Source organism: Lampetra fluviatilis, chromosome 4, assembly GCF_964198595.1.
Source record: "Lampetra fluviatilis chromosome 4, kcLamFluv1.1, whole genome shotgun sequence".
Taxonomy (NCBI): Eukaryota; Metazoa; Chordata; class Hyperoartia; order Petromyzontiformes; family Petromyzontidae; genus Lampetra; species Lampetra fluviatilis.
The window spans coordinates 28,610,586-28,629,114 of record NC_136278.1 but is presented as its reverse complement, the minus strand read 5'-3'; the positions used below and the strand labels follow the sequence as shown (position 1 = coordinate 28,629,114).

Here is an 18,529-nt window from a genome sequence, read left to right as displayed (position 1 = left end):
CCCAGACACCCTGGAAGATTTGGTCCCCCCCCTAATGTTGACTCCATGGCTACAGCCTTGGTTGAGATGATGTGTGATTGATACGAATCGCTCTTATCGCGTGTAAATTGCTCTGAGACGCCCCAGCGTAAACAAGAGTGGTTCTATTAAAAAAATGTATGACTATCTTAATCATGGACGCCGCGGTGGTGAGATATGAAATACCTCGTCTGGTATAAAGGAAGTCGTGGGTTCGATCCAGACTCTGGCGCCTGCTGTATATTTGCTCGTGGTCGCGCGAATTTTTCTCCAAGTTCTTGGGATTTCCCCCTCTACATTTAGAATCAACATCACGCGTTTAAAGTATTTAGCTTCTTAAATATTCACAGGATAAGGGGCCGTCCATAAATGACGTCACGCGATTTTGGACGATTTTGGACCCCCCCCCCCATCGTCACACGGCGTCACAAAAAGTCAGACCCCCACCCTCAAATATGACGTCACAAAGCTCTGCCCCCCCCCCCCCCAAATATAAAACATGCTTCAAATCTTTTAAAACTATTGTCATTGTAGTGCGTATTTAATGTGGCGCTGCACTTCTGATGTTGTAGGAGAAAACATGTATTAAAAAGTCGGTTTAATTAAATGTAACGTGTTGTCTATATTTATTTAAAGTTGCGCATTTTGATGTGACGTCACATTTCTCACCCCCCCCACCCCCTTCGTTACACATCGTCACAAATGTCTGACCCCCCCCACCCTAAGTGCGTGACGTCATTTATGGACGGCCCCTAAGCCACTTCGTTGAGCTGTCGTTTGTGGCCAGATAGCTTCTGAGAAAAGAAGCTACATAGCTCAGTGGGCATTGCCTAGAAAAAATTAAATATAATAATAGTTTAATCTCCGTCTGAGTGAGTCCACGACCACGACACCGCATTGTGATAGCAGCTGCCTGCTGCAATCGATCATTCGATGGCATCACTTCAACATTATTCACGGGTTTCGGCAACTCCCTTACTGAAGACATCCTGCTGTCGTCACGTGACCATGCACCCGTCCTGTTGTGACGTGCCAACCGATGCCTACTTTATAGCGGGCGGTGTTGCTATTGGTGGGGGGTTAGGGAGGGGGTGGGGGGTGATTAGGGTGACGGTGTAGGGGGGTGGCGGTGTGGGGGGTGAGGTTGAGGGGTGAGGGTGAAGCAGAGGTCGCAACCGGGTACCCGATACCCGTACCCTACCCGATACCCGGCTACCCGTACCCGGGTACCCGTTTGCGACCCTGGTGCGGCCGGGTACGGGTAGACCGTGAGTCACTGGTGAGTCGTCACTGTTTGTCACTCATTTCCCAACGTCTTGTCTCTTCTCACAATTAAAGTTCCTAGAATCAACCCACCCGCGCCTGCAACATGGCTTCATCCCAGAGATCGCAATCGGGTACCCGATACCCGTACCCTATCCGTACCCGGCCGGGTACGGGTATGGTACGGGTACGGCCGGGTACGGGTACCCGTTTGCGACCCTGGTGCGGCCGGGGACGGGTAAGGCATCAAAACCCGTTTGCGACCTCTGGGATGAAGAGGTGTGGGGGTGGCAGGGGTGAGGGTTTGGGGGGTGGTGAGGGTGGGGGGTGAGGGTGGGGGGTGAGGTTGAGGGTGGGGATGAGGTGGTTGGTGAGGGTGGGGGGGGTTCAAGTTCATTTATTAGGTTGAGGGGGGTAAGGGTGGGGGTGACGGTGGAGGGGGGTGTGGGGGGTGAGGTTGAGGGGTGAGGGTGAGGTTGAGGGGTGAGGGTGAAGAGCGGTGGGGGTGGCAGGGGTGAGGGTTTGGAGGGTGGGGGGTAAGGGTGGGGGGTTTGAGGGTGGGGGGTTGAGAGTGGGGGGTTGAGGTTCGGGAGGAGGTGAGGGTGGGGGGTAAGGGTGGGGGGGGGTTGAGGGTGGGGGTTGAGAGTGGGGGTTGAGGGTGGGGGGTTGCGGGTGGGGGGGTGAGGGTGGGGGTTGAGGGTGATGGTGGGGGGTTGAAGGTGGGGGGTTGAGGGTGGGGGGTTGAAGGTGGGGAGGTTGAGAGTGGGGGGGGGGTTCGGGAGGAGGTGAGGGTGGGGGGGTTGCGGGTGGAAGGGTTGACGGTGGGGGTTGAGGGTGGGGGGTTGAGAGTGGGGGGTTTAGGGTGGGGGGGGTTGAGGGTGGGGGGTGACGTAATGCTTATCTCGTGCGGTGACGTCAACACTGTGTTAGTTCCGCTCGCCGCCGCTCTACCTGTGTATCACTCCGCGAGGGGAGTGGAGGGGTTCGAGTCGCGTTTCGCTCCGTTGTTATCAATAATTCCAATTCTCTGTAAGTTAAACTTCAAACGTCGTCCAGCCATGTCTTTCAAGTCGCCCTTCCGTTACCAGTTCTACTCCACCAGCTGCTGCGTCTGTTTCCACGTCCGCACGGGCGCGATGCTGCTCGGCGGCGCCTACGCGGTGAGGACGCCGACACAGTTGCCGGCTCGCGGGGGGATGGGGGGGGTGAGGCCCGGGGTGGGCATCAGGCAAGGCCGTAGGCTTCACCGACGTCGAGTTAGGCCGCGCTCTTGCGCACTTCAATGCGATTAAGCGAATAGATGCCACTGAAAAAGAACACCATCATTGATTGTAAATGTTTCGTGGATTTGCTCTCTGTGCTGTGCTAGTAACGAATTGGCATGTTCTGTTTTACGTGACAAACCTTACTAATTGGCTACTAATTGACTGGGTCGGGTGGTGGCGGGTTTAACGACACACACGTTTACGCGATCTCATCCAAAACAACAACAACAACCACCTGTGTTGTGGAATTGTAATCGCGTCGTGTTTTTGTAAGCTGCGTGAGTGTCGGGGTTGTTTATGACGCCGGTTTAAAGCGTCGTTAATGACGAAAAAGTGGATGCTTAAGTTTAGTTTAAAAATTAAAAATTGTTCTACCGATAACGAGGAGATAATAGCGATGAAATCGATCATTGAAGGCGCCAGGTGGATGATGGGAAGCTTCGTGAAGAGGTAGCTTTGGGAGCGATCCTTCATCCAGCAGTGGAGTGATTGTCATCAAGGGCTCGTGATTGCTGCCACGACGTCTCTTAAACTTTTGAGAGTCCATTACCACACGGTAGCAATGTCAACATCGTGGCTTACAGTCGATTTGTTTTATTAAGCATCGTAGCTGGATATATGAACACCCATTGAGAGTGATGTTTATATCAGAAGTTGCCCTTGGCCTACTAGCAATGTAAGGTTGTGCGCTGTATTGCTTATATCAGACCTGTGCTTATACTAGGAGTATTTACAATCAGCTTCTGTAGAGTTTTTTTTATTCTGAATGGTGAAGATCTGCAAAGCCCTAGGGGTTTAGCTTCAAGATAACAGCTGTCCGTTTCGTGTGGTCTTTTTAAGGAGAGAATGACTTGACAAACCTAACTATTTAAACTATTTTGTATTTTACCAGGTAAGGCCCACTGAGCTATGTAGCTCTTTTTAAAAATCGACCTCGCCACAAATGATAGCTCAACGAAGTGGCTGATGAAGTGGAAATGTATAGCAGCCAAATACTCTAAACGCGTGTTTTCTAAATGCGGAGGGAAAACCCGGAGGACCCTGAGAAAAAATCCACACAACCACGGGGAGAGAGACAGGCAAACTCCAAATATACAGCAGGCGTAAGGGTCGAACCCACGACCTCCTGTATACCAGGCTAGGTAGTTAACATCTCGCTACTGTGATGATGAGAGAGAGACACGCAAATTCCAAATATACAGCAGGTGTCAGGGTCGAACTCACGACCTCCTGTATACCAGGCGAGGTAGTTAACATCTCGTCACCGTGATGATGACGAGAGAGAGAAACACGCAAACTACAAATATACAGCAGGCGTCGTGGTAGAACCCACGACCACCTGTATACCAGGCGAGGTAGTTAACATCTCGCCACCGTGGCATAATGTGAAACTCGAGGTAGCTTCAGACACCCACTTCACTCGAGGGTTCCCCAATCTCCAGTCCTCGGGACCCACAGCGCTCCGTCTTTCCGTGTTTGTCAATTTACTCCCCCCATTCAAATACAGTACACATTTATTGTTAAACACTTTTCTCCCACGTGACGCGACAAGCAATTCGCGTTAATAAAGCCGATTCAAATTAAGATTGCGGTGTGCGCGTAGGCGCATGTGTTCCACGATTAGCACGGCTGGGCTACGTACGGTGTGAAAGAGGTTCAACAAAGATAAAGATCCCCCGTAAAGCCTGAACAGACTGTTGGGGAAAGCGCTGTTAGCGAGCACCTATGAAGGCCCGCGCGGTACACGAAGGGATGGGTGGCCAACACCACACCTGGCCGCCTTTGTCTCCCTATTGTCGATGTATACACACCGCACCAGGTGATCATTTGAGGCTGAGTCGACCTCGGGGAGGCCCAGGACCGGTTCAGATAATTAATCGTCACTGGTGTTGGCCGTGAGAGGGAATCGAACTCTGGATGCCGGGTTCGTAGGGCAGCGCGCTAATCGCTACACCACCGCTCCCCATTAACACACAGAACAACACACAGTACATCACAAAGTACATCACACAGTACATTAACATACACATGACGCAGACGGTGTTTATTGCATGGACTATCATCCTATACCGTCGTAGAGAGGAGCCGGTGTTTCTAGATTGATGAGCGTTCACAGGCAGCAAAGTACAGCGGTTGTGTTCTGTTACAAACAAACAATTTGTGTGCTTCATGGTGGTGAGGCACAACGCGTTTTGTAGTTTACGTGATGACGTTCTTGTGTACACGGATGTTAATCTTCACTTGTAAACTTGTACGACTTAGGTTATTAGGAAAGTTAATTTAATTGGTTTGTATACAAACTTGAGCTTGGGTTACAATATATTGGTAAGACTGTTACGTGACAATAATTAAGTCTGACGACATGATTACTTTTGGTAAATCCACTCAACACTTGGTTTAAAAATTAGAAAAACAAAACATTGCAGCTCATACAGCTTTATAATAAATTCACATCACCCACCATTGCCATTCTGACTGCACTTTGTGGCAAGCACAAATATCATTTCATAATTATTAAACACGCTCCTTACCCCCACTTGCCTTGGTGCTGTACCCTCCTTGAATCCCACTATATATTAGTGAAGTCTCCAGAACGCTGTGGACCACATACAAAATAAACATTATTAAGTATCATTATTGGTATGTATATTTCCAGGCTTTAATTTAGTATGTAATATGTTTCCTGCACTGTCAGCATGTCTTGTGTTTTGACAAACATATCCGCTTAAACGTAACAACAACAAAAATATGTGGTGACATGGTGCAATTTATGTTGACCAAAACAAATTAGCAAGTATAAACATCTGCCGTGGAGATAACAGATTGGAAAAAATATACAATTACAATTGCCAGCCCTTTTGCCAACCCACTGTTGGATGAAGGTCTCCCGCCAGACTTGCTGTGTCCGTCCTGGGAGTTTAACTTTGATCAAAATCCCTGCTGGTCAGAGCTGGTTGGTAAAGACAAGCGGGTGGGATGGTGAGACGCTCGCCACTGCTGTGGTTTCCAGCCTCGGTATTCATCAGTTTGCTGATAATTGTACCAGCCACTGCGCCACCCGTTCCACCGTGAAACACAATAATGTAAATGTGTTGTGGGGTTTTTGTTATTGTTGTTGTGGGGAACTAAGTTCTGGGGCCTGAGTTTTCGAAACACCGACTGTCTTCCAAATCTTGTTCCTTTTTCTTTCTCCAGCTGATGTATTTGGTGATGGCGTCATTTCTTGCGGCTGCCACCATCAGCCCCGATGAGGTAGCAGAGTTCGCACACAAGTACGACCTTCCCAACAGCTACTACTCAAACATGTCCGACGGCGTCGGTAAGCTTGGTGTCAGCGGTCTCTGTCGGTGTCATTTCCATGTTTTCATTCGCCCCTTTTTGCAGATGGGTTTCGGTCGTGTGACTGCAATTTAGGAATTCCATGTTAAGTAGCTCGGCCAAGTTAAAAATAAACTCTGTATGCATGACCGTTCCTGTTTACTTTATAACCAGATTAGTGGGATCCTACCGCCGGTACAGATCGCATTGCATTTTACGTCTTCTGTTACTTCTATTTTTATTGTACCAGGTAAACGCCCACTGAGCTATGTAGCTCTTTGTCAGAAGCTACCTGGTCACAAATGACAGCTCAACGAAGTGGCTTATTCATGTGGGAATTTATAGCAGGTTTTTCTAAACGCACGTTTTTGAAATGTGGAGGTGAAAAATCGGAGGACCCCGATAGAAATCCACACGACCATGGGGAGAACACGCAAACTCCAAATATACAGGTGTCGGGGTCGGGATCGAACCCACAACCGCCTGTATAACAGGCGAGGGAGTTATCGTCTCCCCACCGCGGCACACGATTAGGATTTACTGTACAGTACATATGCATGCTAAGTAGCCTAAGCTGATATCAGGAGCATTTCCAAATATATTCTATTGCCGACTATTTAGCACTAATCTTTTTTGAATGCAGCAGAATAAATCCTGCGACTTTATCACGGAATGGTTATACATGTTATATTTGTTTGAATACATAAATTTCATATTCTTTGGGTCTTTCGGTAAAGTCACGTAGATAGGTTCAAAGAAAATAACAAAAAATAACAAAAAACTACAACGTTTCGATCGCAACACAAGCGTTCGTCATCAGGATGTGATGCGATCGGAATGTCGTAGTTTTTTGGTATTTTTTGTTATTTTCTTTGAACCTCTCTACGTGACTTGACCAAAAGAACCAAAGAATATGAATTCATGCGGTAAAGAAAGTTTTAAGTAAAGATTTACATAAATTACAGTATTTGTTTCTTTTTTTAAGATCGTGTATCATGAGCTATTTCGGTGGATGACTAAGCAAAGCATTCAAGTTGAATTCCTACCCCAATCCAATATCATGCAACGTATGTTATATATGTGTAAAACTATTGGATGAGGGCCTCCCATGCCACGTGGGTCATTTGACCATACTTCACAACGTTGGTTCATGTGGTTAGTTACCATCGGAGCATAGCTGTGAGAGCATATAAATACAGTACAACAATGGATTTGGTGTCCTGTATTTATGTAGCACTGCCCTGCAGTTGATTTTACCAACCTGGCATGTGCATGGTGGTCACCCACGCAAGCACTGTCCAGGCTCAACTCTTCTCGACTTCTGAGATCGGATGAGGTCAGGTGTGCATTCCAGCTAATGTGGTCACAGGAATCGTCTTGAGAGTGAAATAATTTTTGTGGTATGGTGTTCTGCCTGATGAATTATGCTTTTGCTTACAGACAGCTCCATTGCTATGGTGATATCTCTGCTGATGATGATAATGAGTGGGATGCTGGTCTACGGGTCGTTCAAAGTACGTCCATGTGTTAATTACATATCTGATGTATTTGTCAATGAGTGCATGCAATGGTTTTTTGTAGACACGGTAAAACTTAAAAATAAGCCACTGAATAAATCGTACATAAATGTAATCGACCAATGCAACCTGTGCGTACATGCTTTAAACTTTTAAGTCATATTTTGTTTTTAGTAGATTTTGCCTGAATCAAAGATACTGGTTATGGAAATGATATAAAGTGGTGTTTGTTGATGTAGGATGTTGTAAGAGCCCGCTCTGGTGTGAAGCAGTGGAGTGACCATGGCCACATCTTTTCTTTCTGTTCCCAGCATCGCAGTGGCCTTCTCATCCCATTCTTCTGCTACCAGCTTTTCGATTTTGCTCTCACCTGCCTTGTGGCTGTGGGATTTCTCACCTACCTGCCCAAGTTCAAGGACTACGTGGACCAGCTGGTAATTGATTGAACATTACATCACGCAAACTCCGGTCACCCTCGCAGCAGCGGCTTTTGGCTGGCCATCGAACAAAGACGGTCGCTGCATCACACAGTTTCAGATGTGCTTCTGCGGCCGTCTGGAACGCTCTTCCTTGCGATATTAGTAAGGCACTGGAGCTGTGCACTTTAAAATAATCTAGATTGAAAAACTCGTTTCTTTACAACTGCTTTTTGTGTTTAGTTTGTTGTCCTTCCCCCATACCTCCGAGTAGCGCGATTGGCTACGTACCGTGCAAAAGTAGTTCAACATGCATACATCAGCCGTTCTACTGGAAACTCACCAGTGTAAGGATAAGGGTTTTCACGTGGATGGCACTCAAATGTTATAGCGATGGTTTAGTTGTGAGTGTACTACGCTTTGCATCCAGCGAACTCTGTTTTATTTCCAGCCATGGCTACCAAGCAGTGGTGAGTGATATTTGAATCATTCATGGGGCACCCCCTTCACAACATAGGGCTGTAAAATGTTCTATATATAAAAAGTATCACTACGAAAACTGAAAAAAATCTCCATAATGTAGTGATGGAGTTTCAGTAGGTCCGACTAAAAATTGTGAGTGTTTTAATACTCACAATGGTATTGTAGCTGAGATAAACATAAGTAAAGGTAGTTCTTGCTCTGCAGTAATATTATACTTTCTTTTGGAGTTTGTGTTTTATTTCCCTATATCATCCATAACGAAGGTTTTTTTTGGGTTACATCGCGTCAATATAGATGAGATGTGTCGTTAAACCTGCCACCACTCGATGCAGCCAATTTTTGTGTCACACGCGTGACATTACTCCACATGCCACCCCCCCCCCGTCATTAATATTCATGAGCGGGTGGAATTTTACACTCGCGCAGAAGAAGGTCGAGCGGAAAGAAATGTTTTTATCCGCAAATTCGCTTTAAGTTTCACGTTTCTTTATTGAAAGTGAATCTAATAAATAATTCTACGCAGCAACAAAGTGGATTTGGAGTCTTTATTTATTTCTTTAGCACTTGCGACAAAAGGTAAGTCTAATGTATGCTTCTACATTATGGTAAAATAGACATTTCTCAGTGATTTTTCCATATATTGTATCGATTTCATATTAATTTCAATCCCAGCGACCGAATGCAGAAGAGAATAAAGTATCAGAGCTGTGAATTTGAACAAATTGAGGGTCCGTTATATACAGTGCGACAGTGACATGAAGTGAGGTGTTTTATGCAAGAATCACTGCCATTAATACAGTGCTACAGTGAAATGCAGCGAGGTCTTTGATGACGTACTTTCGTGCAACATTCACTGCCATTAAATTTACACAAGAAACAATTGTTCTCTGCTCAATTTTTTTTCGTAAATATTACAGCTTTCATCCTCGGACAGGCAAAAGGCTAGGTAGTAAGGTTTGTCCCAGGGTAGCGTGTGTCGGAAAGTGACGGACAATGAAATGCATTGATAACTGACAGTGTTTCTCTTCCATGGAACGTTTATTCACAACAATGGAAAGCTTTTTTTTTCTACCACTCGTGGCTTTCACAGGACAGTGAAAAATGTCAGTGACTTAAACCGTCCGTGCGAATCTGTGGTTAACCGACCCGATTTTTCATGTTGTTTTGTTATCGTGTACTTCAGCCGAACTTCACGTACAAGGAGGACATTGAGAGCATGGATTCCACTTGGGTGGTGCTCATCTTTGTGCTGCTCTTCGCATTTGTCTTGTCGTTCAAGGTTGGTCAAACACACAGCTTGTGTGGGTGCTCACTGCATTGCGTGGCATTAATGTAAACTAGTGGGGCGGGGGGTGGGGTTCAGTGTTTCGTGTGGTTTCAAAATTTCCACTTTTTTCCTAATTCCCGACGACTGCCGAACAATTAATATTCCACGCACATGCGACGACCTCGAGTAGGTGCTAATTTTGCTGTGGTTTGTCATTGCAGGCTTACATGATCTGCTGCGTGTGGAACTGCTACAAGTACATTGTGAACAGGAACATCCCAGACATGACCGTCTTCACGGATCAGAACAACGAGGTACGGTTTACCCATTCACTTTAGTGTACCCGGACTCCCGTCATTGGTAAGTAATTTGTACAGTAAAACCTTGGATTGCGAGTAACTTTGTCTGCGAGTGTTTTGCAAGATGAGCAAAATTTTTTAATAAATATTAATTTGATAAACGAGCGAGGTCTTGCAATACGAGTAGTACGTGTATACGCTTTGTCTGCCGAGCGTCACGTGATCACAACTGATATACGAGTGCTTTGGTATACGAGTGCTTTGGATTACAAACACGTTTCCGGAACGAATTATGCTCGCAATCCAAGGTTTTACTGTAACCGAAATAATCATCCATTGGCGGAGAGTACTGGCCAGAAATTGAGTTAATCCCTTCTTGTTGCACTTCGCCATCCAAACTGGGGGATTTAAGTATTAGAACAGTTTCTGTGATTAGCCTCTGGCTCTGACCTTCACCCATTAATGCTTTGGAATTACCAGACAGAAGCACATCTGGTGCAATGTATTGATATTGACGAGAGTCCACTAAAACAAAGCAGAGTATTGGGAAAATAAACTTATTGTGTTTGTTGTATAACAGCATATCATTTGTTTTATAAGTATGTTTTTTTCTTATTTCGTTCATGGTTTAGCTGCTCCCAAATTGGGATTTCTATTCCAATGGTGAAGTCATTTGTGGTGTGTGAACGTAATGGTTCGGCCATCTGCTGATCGAGTCTGTGAAACGCCAGTGTAGCAATTTGTGATATCTAGTTCCAATCTTCATATCTCTTGGAGGGAGTGGTGGTGCATTGGATAGCCCACTGCACTCTGTCACCTGTATTCGACCCCTGGACTCGGCTAACAGTATGCATGCGTGTCAGAATCAGAATATTTATTTATACTGGAGGAATCCGATGAACGTTACAAAAACAAACAATACAAAAACATGATAGTGTAAAGTACGAGAAAGGTAAACAATCACACAAACACGTAAAAATTTAACAAAACCATCCCCATCCAACCAGACAAAGCCCACTGAGGTGTATTGACTTATTGTTCAAAGGCGGCCTGGCCACAGATGATAGCTCAACAAATTGGCTAATCACTTGAACATTTTTAGCAGCAAAATAATCTAAATAGTCTAAATGCATGTTTCTAAATGCGGAACTTCTTTCGGACCGTACCTAGCCAGCCGTGTTAATCGGAGTAGTTGACGAGTGATATCCAAAGCGGACTTCGCCAACCCCCCCCCTCCCCAACTCCTTTCATTAATCAGCACTGATGAGCGCGGTGAAGCGCGGTCAAACAATCGCCATGATGATATAGCGTGGGGGGTCTTCATCCAGCAGTGTGACGCAAGCATGTAATTACATTTTGTCATGGGCTAATTAACAGGCCTCTGTAGTCTCTGATGCAAAGCTAATTTAATTCGTGAACAAAAGCATGTTCAATAAGTTTGGATGCCCGTATTAACAATCGTGGCAAGAGAACAATCATTGGTTTTGGAGCGAAGTCCGATGGAAATGAATTTGACTACAGTGAAAAGAAAAAAACATCATTGCAAGCCTGTTTACCATGTGCGTTATCGCTTAGAACACTCCCTGTGCAAATATATAATATAGTCATGATTCATTTCCTTTTTTTTGAAGTGACAAAATGTATTAGTTGGAAAATTTGTATTAAAAACATGATGGGCGTATAAAATGTACATCTTTTAATGTTCATGAGTTTCCTATCATCAAAGGTAAGCACATACACTCACATTAATGCACACACTCGCATATTAATCTTACAACACTTGTACCTCGTGCAGCATCCCATGGTGCACATACACACCAGCCATCGTACGTGCTGTGGAGGCCCAGTGCTCCGTATTATTTGCAGCAGCTGATAAACCGATGCTTGTTGGTAGAGGTTTTTTGAGAAGTAGGCATGCAAAGGTGTGTTCTTGCCAGCGAAAAGGCACAATTGTGAATGTTGGATTGGTCCTCCCCATCATGCCTTGCACGTCAAGTAGCGTCACGGAGACTGCATGCATAATGCACAAAAGTTTCGGTTTAGACCACCAACTCAATACAGTTGAAATGTGTGGCCTTATTATTTTAGTAGGATAATGAGAAGTCTCTTTCAAGGAGAGACCTATGTAAATTTCAATGCATTTTTGCAGCAAATTGATCATCAGCAGCAGCAGCAGCAGCAAACCGTTTGTATTGTGATAAGTTGTGACAATAAATAGTGGGTTTTGGATAAAATTATTGTTAGGCTGTTGAGAAGTGAGGCATTTTGCACCTGTTGGTGAAGTAATAATGCATATCGACATTTTTATGTGGCGATCTAGACGACTCAAATAGATTTTTGTTTGTATCATGCCGGCTCCCAAGCCCACGGAATAAACGTGACAGTTATTTTGAAAGGAATTGCAGATGTTTATATACAATGACACACATGATTACAGGAATGTGTATATATTATACACTCCACATCGGTATGTTGCAGAGGTGGGACAAAGTCATTGTTATGCAAGTCCAAGTCGAGTCGCAAGTCATCAAATTCATGACTCGAGTCTGACTCGAGTCCAAGTCACATGACTCGAGTCCACATCTCATAGGTGGGACAAAGTCATTGTTATGCAAGTCCAAGTCGAGTCGCAAGTCATCAAATTCATGACTCGAGTCTGACTCGAGTCCAAGTCACATGACTCGAGTCCACACCTCTGGTATGTTGTGTCGAATATTATATTCGGTTAGGTGTCGGTCTCGGGAGCCTGCTCGCAAAGCGGTATCATTTGTGAGTCAACATTTCTTGGTTTTGGCTTGACACCTGATTTGCCACGGTTAATTCGGAAAACCTGAATGCAACGCTTGTGTGGGAAGGGACCCGCACAGGGTACACAGAAAAAAAGCCACTGGGGCCATCATTTCCTTTTGAGTTTGTAAGCTCGCTGAATCTGAAACCAAGCACAGTTAAAACCACGCTCTCTATAAAGACGGAACGTAATAGGGGGGGGGGGGGGGGCTTCATGGTACGAGAATAAGAGAAGCCTTGTCTTCGGTAGAGGCGAGTTGCCAATGGGTAATCCGTGTGACCAGGCAGTGGAGTTCGGAGGGGAATTCTCACGTTTCACGCCCCCCCCCCCATACTTGAGCTGGTGTTAGTGATGCCGAATCAGAGTCTGTGCTCTGTGCTACACAACTCTTGCCTGTTTTCTACGGCGAGTGTGTGGGCAGCTGATATGCTTGGGGGCAAGCTACATTTGCAAGCAGCTGCTGGCTTATCTGGCTTTACTTTTCACGTGCAAGTCAGCATTTTTTATTTATTTAAAGTTTTAATGAACTGTGAAAACCCCCCTTTTTTTGGAAATGTTTTAGTTTTTTTGTAAATGACAAGTTTAGAAGGTGTAAAGAAATATCGTTAATATATATTAAGGCAATACAACTGTGTGCACTACCATATACAGTAGAACCCCTCTTAACGACCACCCCCTGTTAACGACGGGCTGTTGTAGGTCCAGCAAATATTAATGAATGCATTGATTAACCGTGTTTCTTTTAATATTATGTGTTTATAATGTTGTTAGTATCTTTATGTATTCATATCCATTGTTTAAATATTATAACGTACGTCTTTTGGGTGAAAAATTGATGACTCGCGATGGTTATCGGACCGAATTAAGCCTTTGACGTGTATTTCCTAAACTCGCTTAACGAGTAAATCACTTAACGAACGGTTTCGTGGAACCAATTACTGTCGTTAAGAGGGGTTCTGCTGTATTTCAGGCCCAACGCTATTAACTGTTGATTTATCGCTGTGTGTCGTGAGGGTTATATGTGAGAGCGTTGTTAACATGATCAGGAGCAGGCTTCTTTACCAGCCTCCGAACAATACTGACTTTCTGCAGGTATTTTAATAAGTAAAAAAAAAATTAAACACGCTTTTATGAAATGTACCCTACTAGTAATGGCAGAACTGCACGACTCCAGGAAGTGGCCCCGAAGCTTGCCATAACGTAAGGGGCCGTGGCCAATTACAGCCAACGTCAGTTGACCGTTGACAACGAGACCCAAGCCGAAACATAACATATAAAAAAATAATGTTTGATGATAGAATATAGTATTGTCATCAGTATCACTGAAGTATACCAAGTTTTCAGTCGATACCACATTGGGAAGTGGGTTAAAATTGAGTTGCAAGCTTTGAGGATATGACAACAACAGACAGAGTGAGTTAAAAGAAAGCGTGTAAAAAGAGTCAGCGACTATGCAAGGTGGGGGGGTGGGTGGAGTTGTATCTCGGCACTGCATCGCCTTACTCAGCCTAGCAAGGACGCTCTGGTAACCGCCTACGTGCTGTGTTCACTTGAGCCGTGACGATAATTTTACGTGGACGCACCTTGAGCCTCTCCTCGCTGCAGTTGTCACGCGACGCTGACCTTCGCTACTCTGCTGCTGTGCGTGGGGCGGGCTGGCGAGCCCTTTGTCCTTTACCTGCTGTTGAGAAGCTTGGACATGTTTCTTTTACTGGTAGGAACTTCCTGGTTCCACCAGCCCACAGGGGATTATTGTGTCCGTCCGTCTGTCGTGCATCCACAAATGGGAGGGGTGGGGCAGGGTGGAGAGGGGAGGGTGGGGAGGGGCTGGGTGGGGAGGGTGAGGAGGGGCTGGGTGGGGAGGGTGGGGCTGGATGGGGGGTTGGGGCTGGGTGGGGAGGGGCTGGTCACCCCGTGGTGCCCTTATAAAACTCAACGTTTAACCTACTCACGCCGGCTTGTGCCCGCCCTCCTCACAGTCGGGCATATTTGCAGAATACACTACGCCGCCGTTGACTCTGGCCATTGACCGAGCAACCCAACGTTCCTACCAGCTCCCTCCACTGGAAAGTGTTTTATATAATTTTTATACATCTTGTGCTTTTGTGTGCGGGTTTGCTGAAGAGTGGCACAAGGTTTTCTTTGCATTGTAGTGCTCTTTAGTGCTGTTAATGTTCAGGAATTTTTCACATTCTCAACTTTGTTTTCTTCGTTTATCATCACATGTTACATATATCAACGCCTGCTCCATACCACGGATATTGCAAAGCAACGGCGAGCTATTAGACTCGCGGGGGGATGACGGACACTCGCGGAAACAAGAAGGTCTTTGTGTTATTATTTTTATTTGCTATACAATGCAAAAAGTATGAGGCATCTCCTTAAGCTTGAGCAACAAAAATAATGCTATCTAGGGGAAATGTTTATTAAGTCTTACGTTTGTGCTGTAATACTGCCGCACTTTACTGCGCACGTGAAAATTAAAGCTTCGTGCACGGAAGTGAATGCAGTTGAATGCATTCTAAGCGAAACGTGAATGCACAATCGGTCTATGTCGCCCGTGTGAACTTTGTACAGTTTCCTTGTTGAAAGTGGTTAGACAATAAGAGGTGAATTGTGACCGATTCAAACCAGAATGCATCTGGTCTCGTCACATGTCGGAAACTGACCACCACGCATGACCAGTTTGTGTCATGACAACCTTGCGGTCGTGTGGGGCGCAGCAGCAGACGGCAGTGCAGAAAATACATCCATTGCTGTACTGCGCTTCTACGCTCCAACGTCTCTGCTCCCCCTGCCTTCACCAACCCGCACTAAACAATATGGTGTTGTACGGTCGAGTAACCCCAACAACCTTGGCGTGGGGAGGCCCGCATCAAACAGTAGACTGGGGCAAGGGGCATGTACGTTGGTCGGTCGGTGTTTAGTGTTTGGAAGGATATGTGTTTTTTGCTTAAAGTTCAGTTATACAAGTTTTATTTTAAGTTGAATAGACTCTTAGATTTTTATTATGCTCGTTTTACATTGTACACCATTTTGAACACATCCAGGAGTGTGTCCACTATGGAGATGGAGCGATGAATCGGCTTGTGTGCATGTGCTCGGCTTGTTAAAGCGGCATGGCAAAGCCCTCATCAAGCAGCGGATTGAACATGGCTGATGATGATGATAATGATTTATGCCGTGCGCGTGTGTACGTGTTCACAGTATCTTCTGCCTCCGTACGAGATGGTTGTGATGAAGATTCCACCCAAGGACGACGACCCTCCTCCGTACACTCCGGCTTAAGTAGCAGGGACCGGTCCCGCGGCCTGCTGCCGTTGCAGTGAGCCAGCAAGCCCCAGCAACTCTAGCAAAGTGCCCATCGATTTCCCTTCCGTGTCCTGGCACGGAAGTTGCGAACCTCAGGCAAAAGGTTATTTGGGAGTGTCCTCTGAGGCAAAACAGAATTCATGACATCGGAAATATCTGGAGGTGGACTGCCGTGTGTGCTTGCAGGATGTTGTGTAAGAATTGCGTTACGGTTGCCCCAAGGTTCAAGTGGTGTAACGAATCCCTGAAATCTTCTTGGTTCTTTCGGTAAAGTCATGTAGAAGGGAAATAATAATATAATCATAAAAATAAAAGATAATAAAATAATTCTCACGACGTTTCGGCCACACCTGAGGACGGCTGCTTGCGTTGTGGCCGAAACGTCGTGAGAATTGTATTTTATTATGTTTTGTTTTTATTATTTTATTATTTCCCTTCTGCATGACTTTAACGAAAGAACCAAGAAAGATTTAAATCGGAATCCCTGAAACTTGAAGTGTAGGAGACACCCTGCGTATGGCATTTCTGGAACCTTTTGCCTCATGTTCGCAATCCCTATTGGAAGACAATCACCACATTCCTCGTAGATTATTTTTTTTGCTGCTTTACATGCCGTAGGTAATCTTAATTGCTGTGTTATTTGGTTAAAATGTGTGTGCGTGACTCATATTTTCAAAGTGCAGATTATTTAACGGAGTTTTCGTTCGCTTTTTTTGCTGTGTGTGCATTGTTGTTAAGTTACTCTTTAAATTAAGTTTGAATTGACGATTTTTGTAGTCTGGCCCCAGGGGTACACAATATATCGATTGTAATCTTAATTTTAATACGTGATTTTTGTTTGCTTCTAGTAGTGTGTGACTTCAAAACGGTTATCATATTGTGTGCTCCATACCTTTATTTACAAGTTAAAATGTTCCACGTTTCACAGGTTACTCATGCAAGGAATGTGACTTTAGAGAAAAGTATATCTCGTGGTAAGCGATGAAGGAAGATTTATAAAAATGAAGAGATCTACATCCAGTAAATATATTTAAATAACTGCTGTCTTCAAGGACTGAGAGCCATGGCGAGTTAGTTTCTCCTAATTAGCCATGTCCACTCCTTCAGATGTCTATTTTCCTAGGATATTTGTATCGTGTTCGCAGGACTTAACAGTATAAGTATGTTTTACCATACATCGAAGAAGCTTAAACTAATTTTCGTCTTTCGTTCAAGGTAGGCGCACTGCTGGCACCATAACGTGATTTGGCTGTATTGTGATGTTTCAATGTGTTTCCATCCCTCGCCCCCGTTAATGATCCATATCTTTATAGTGTGTAACGTAGCCGATGCTGTATCCATTCCATGCACATTTTCTTTACAGTCGATCTCAAGAAGGGGTTGTTCTATTCAATTGCAGTCATCGCTAGTTTAAAAACTTGGGACGGATCGTTGCAATATTTTCCTTGTGGCCGTGTGGAATTGCAATGTTTTGTTGCATGCTTTGCCATACGCAAAGGATATCTTTTAATTTAATGCCCAGTTTTGAAAACACCACCGCTATTGTTTATAAACTGCGATTACTGATATGCATATAGAGACTGCACATGACGGTAAATTAAATGTGTTATTTTTTGTTAGCATTTTCAGGAATCTAAGTCACTATAATAAATATAATTTGTATGATTGTCCAACTCATGTGTGGTTTTTCATGGTTCATTATAACACATTCCTGCGGAGGGAGCTGGTAGGAACGTTGGGTTGCTCGGTCAATGGCCAGGGTCAACGGCGGCGTGGTTTATTCTGCAAATATGCCCGACTGAGCGCGGGCACAAGCCGGCGTGAGTAGGTTAAACGTTGAGTTTTATAAGGGCACCACGGGGTGACCAGCCCCTCCCCACCCAGCCCAACCCCTCCCACCCCCCACCCAGCCCCACCCTCCCCACCCAGCCCCTCCTTGCACGACGGACACAATAATCCCCTGTGGGCTGGTGTAACCAGGAGGTTCCTACCAGTATAAGATCTGTAAATGTTCAATAGTTGTCTGGAATATTTCATGGATGTTATAGGCTGTGGGTATGGTGTGGGCAGTAGAGGTCAGTACAGCGATATGCATTGTTGTACAGTACTGAAGTGTTCTTCTTAGGTTTTTTCGGTAAAGTCACGTAGAAAGTAAAATAAAATAAAAACAAAAATCACGACGTTTCGGAGGCAACACAAGTCTCCGTCATCGGTCCCACCTGATGTTTTTGTTTTTATTTTATTTTACTTTCTACGTGACTTTACCGAAAAAACCTAAGAAGATGATTCCTTGCAGTCACGAAAGCTTCAAATCTAGAAGTACTGAAGTGCTATGCTCAATCGTCTATGCTCCACCTTTACTGTGCACTGATGATCAGCGTTGCCAATTATGGCCAAATAATCCCCACAACATGCACGACATGGGAAAATCCCTTATCCAGCAGTGGGTTGATAATGACTACATATACAATCACAACAAAAACAATCCAGCCATTTTTTAAATTCTAGATTTGAAGCTTTCGTGACTGCAAGGATTCATACTCTTAGTTTTTTCGGTAAAGTCACGTAGGTAAAAAATGAAAT

At 44.9% G+C, this 18,529-nt stretch overlaps 1 protein-coding gene across 1 annotated transcript; it reads left to right on the top strand.

The window, feature by feature from the left end:
- Nucleotides 1-2,204: 2,204 nt before the first annotated feature.
- Nucleotides 2,205-17,613, top strand: LOC144931723 (lysosomal-associated transmembrane protein 4A-like). The gene is made up of 7 exons (XM_078855937.1): nt 2,205-2,441; nt 5,742-5,865; nt 7,305-7,378; nt 7,693-7,815; nt 9,464-9,559; nt 9,769-9,861; nt 15,842-17,613. Exons 1-7 carry the CDS (start codon nt 2,340-2,342, stop codon nt 15,920-15,922), a joined length of 693 nt encoding a protein of 230 aa, XP_078712063.1. The 5' UTR covers nt 2,205-2,339; the 3' UTR covers nt 15,923-17,613.
- The last annotated feature ends 916 nt before the right edge of the window (nt 17,614-18,529 follow it).

Excerpts from the sequence above, each read along its gene's own strand:
- LOC144931723 (XM_078855937.1), top strand. The coding sequence starts at position 2,340 with ATGTCTTTCAAGTCGCCCTTCCGTTACCAGTTCTACTCCACCAGCTGC. Across the intron at positions 2,442-5,741 it reads TGCTCGGCGGCGCCTACGCG|CTGATGTATTTGGTGATGGC; the intron begins GTGAGGACGCCG and ends TTCTTTCTCCAG. Across the intron at positions 7,379-7,692 it reads TGGTCTACGGGTCGTTCAAA|CATCGCAGTGGCCTTCTCAT; the intron begins GTACGTCCATGT and ends TTCTGTTCCCAG.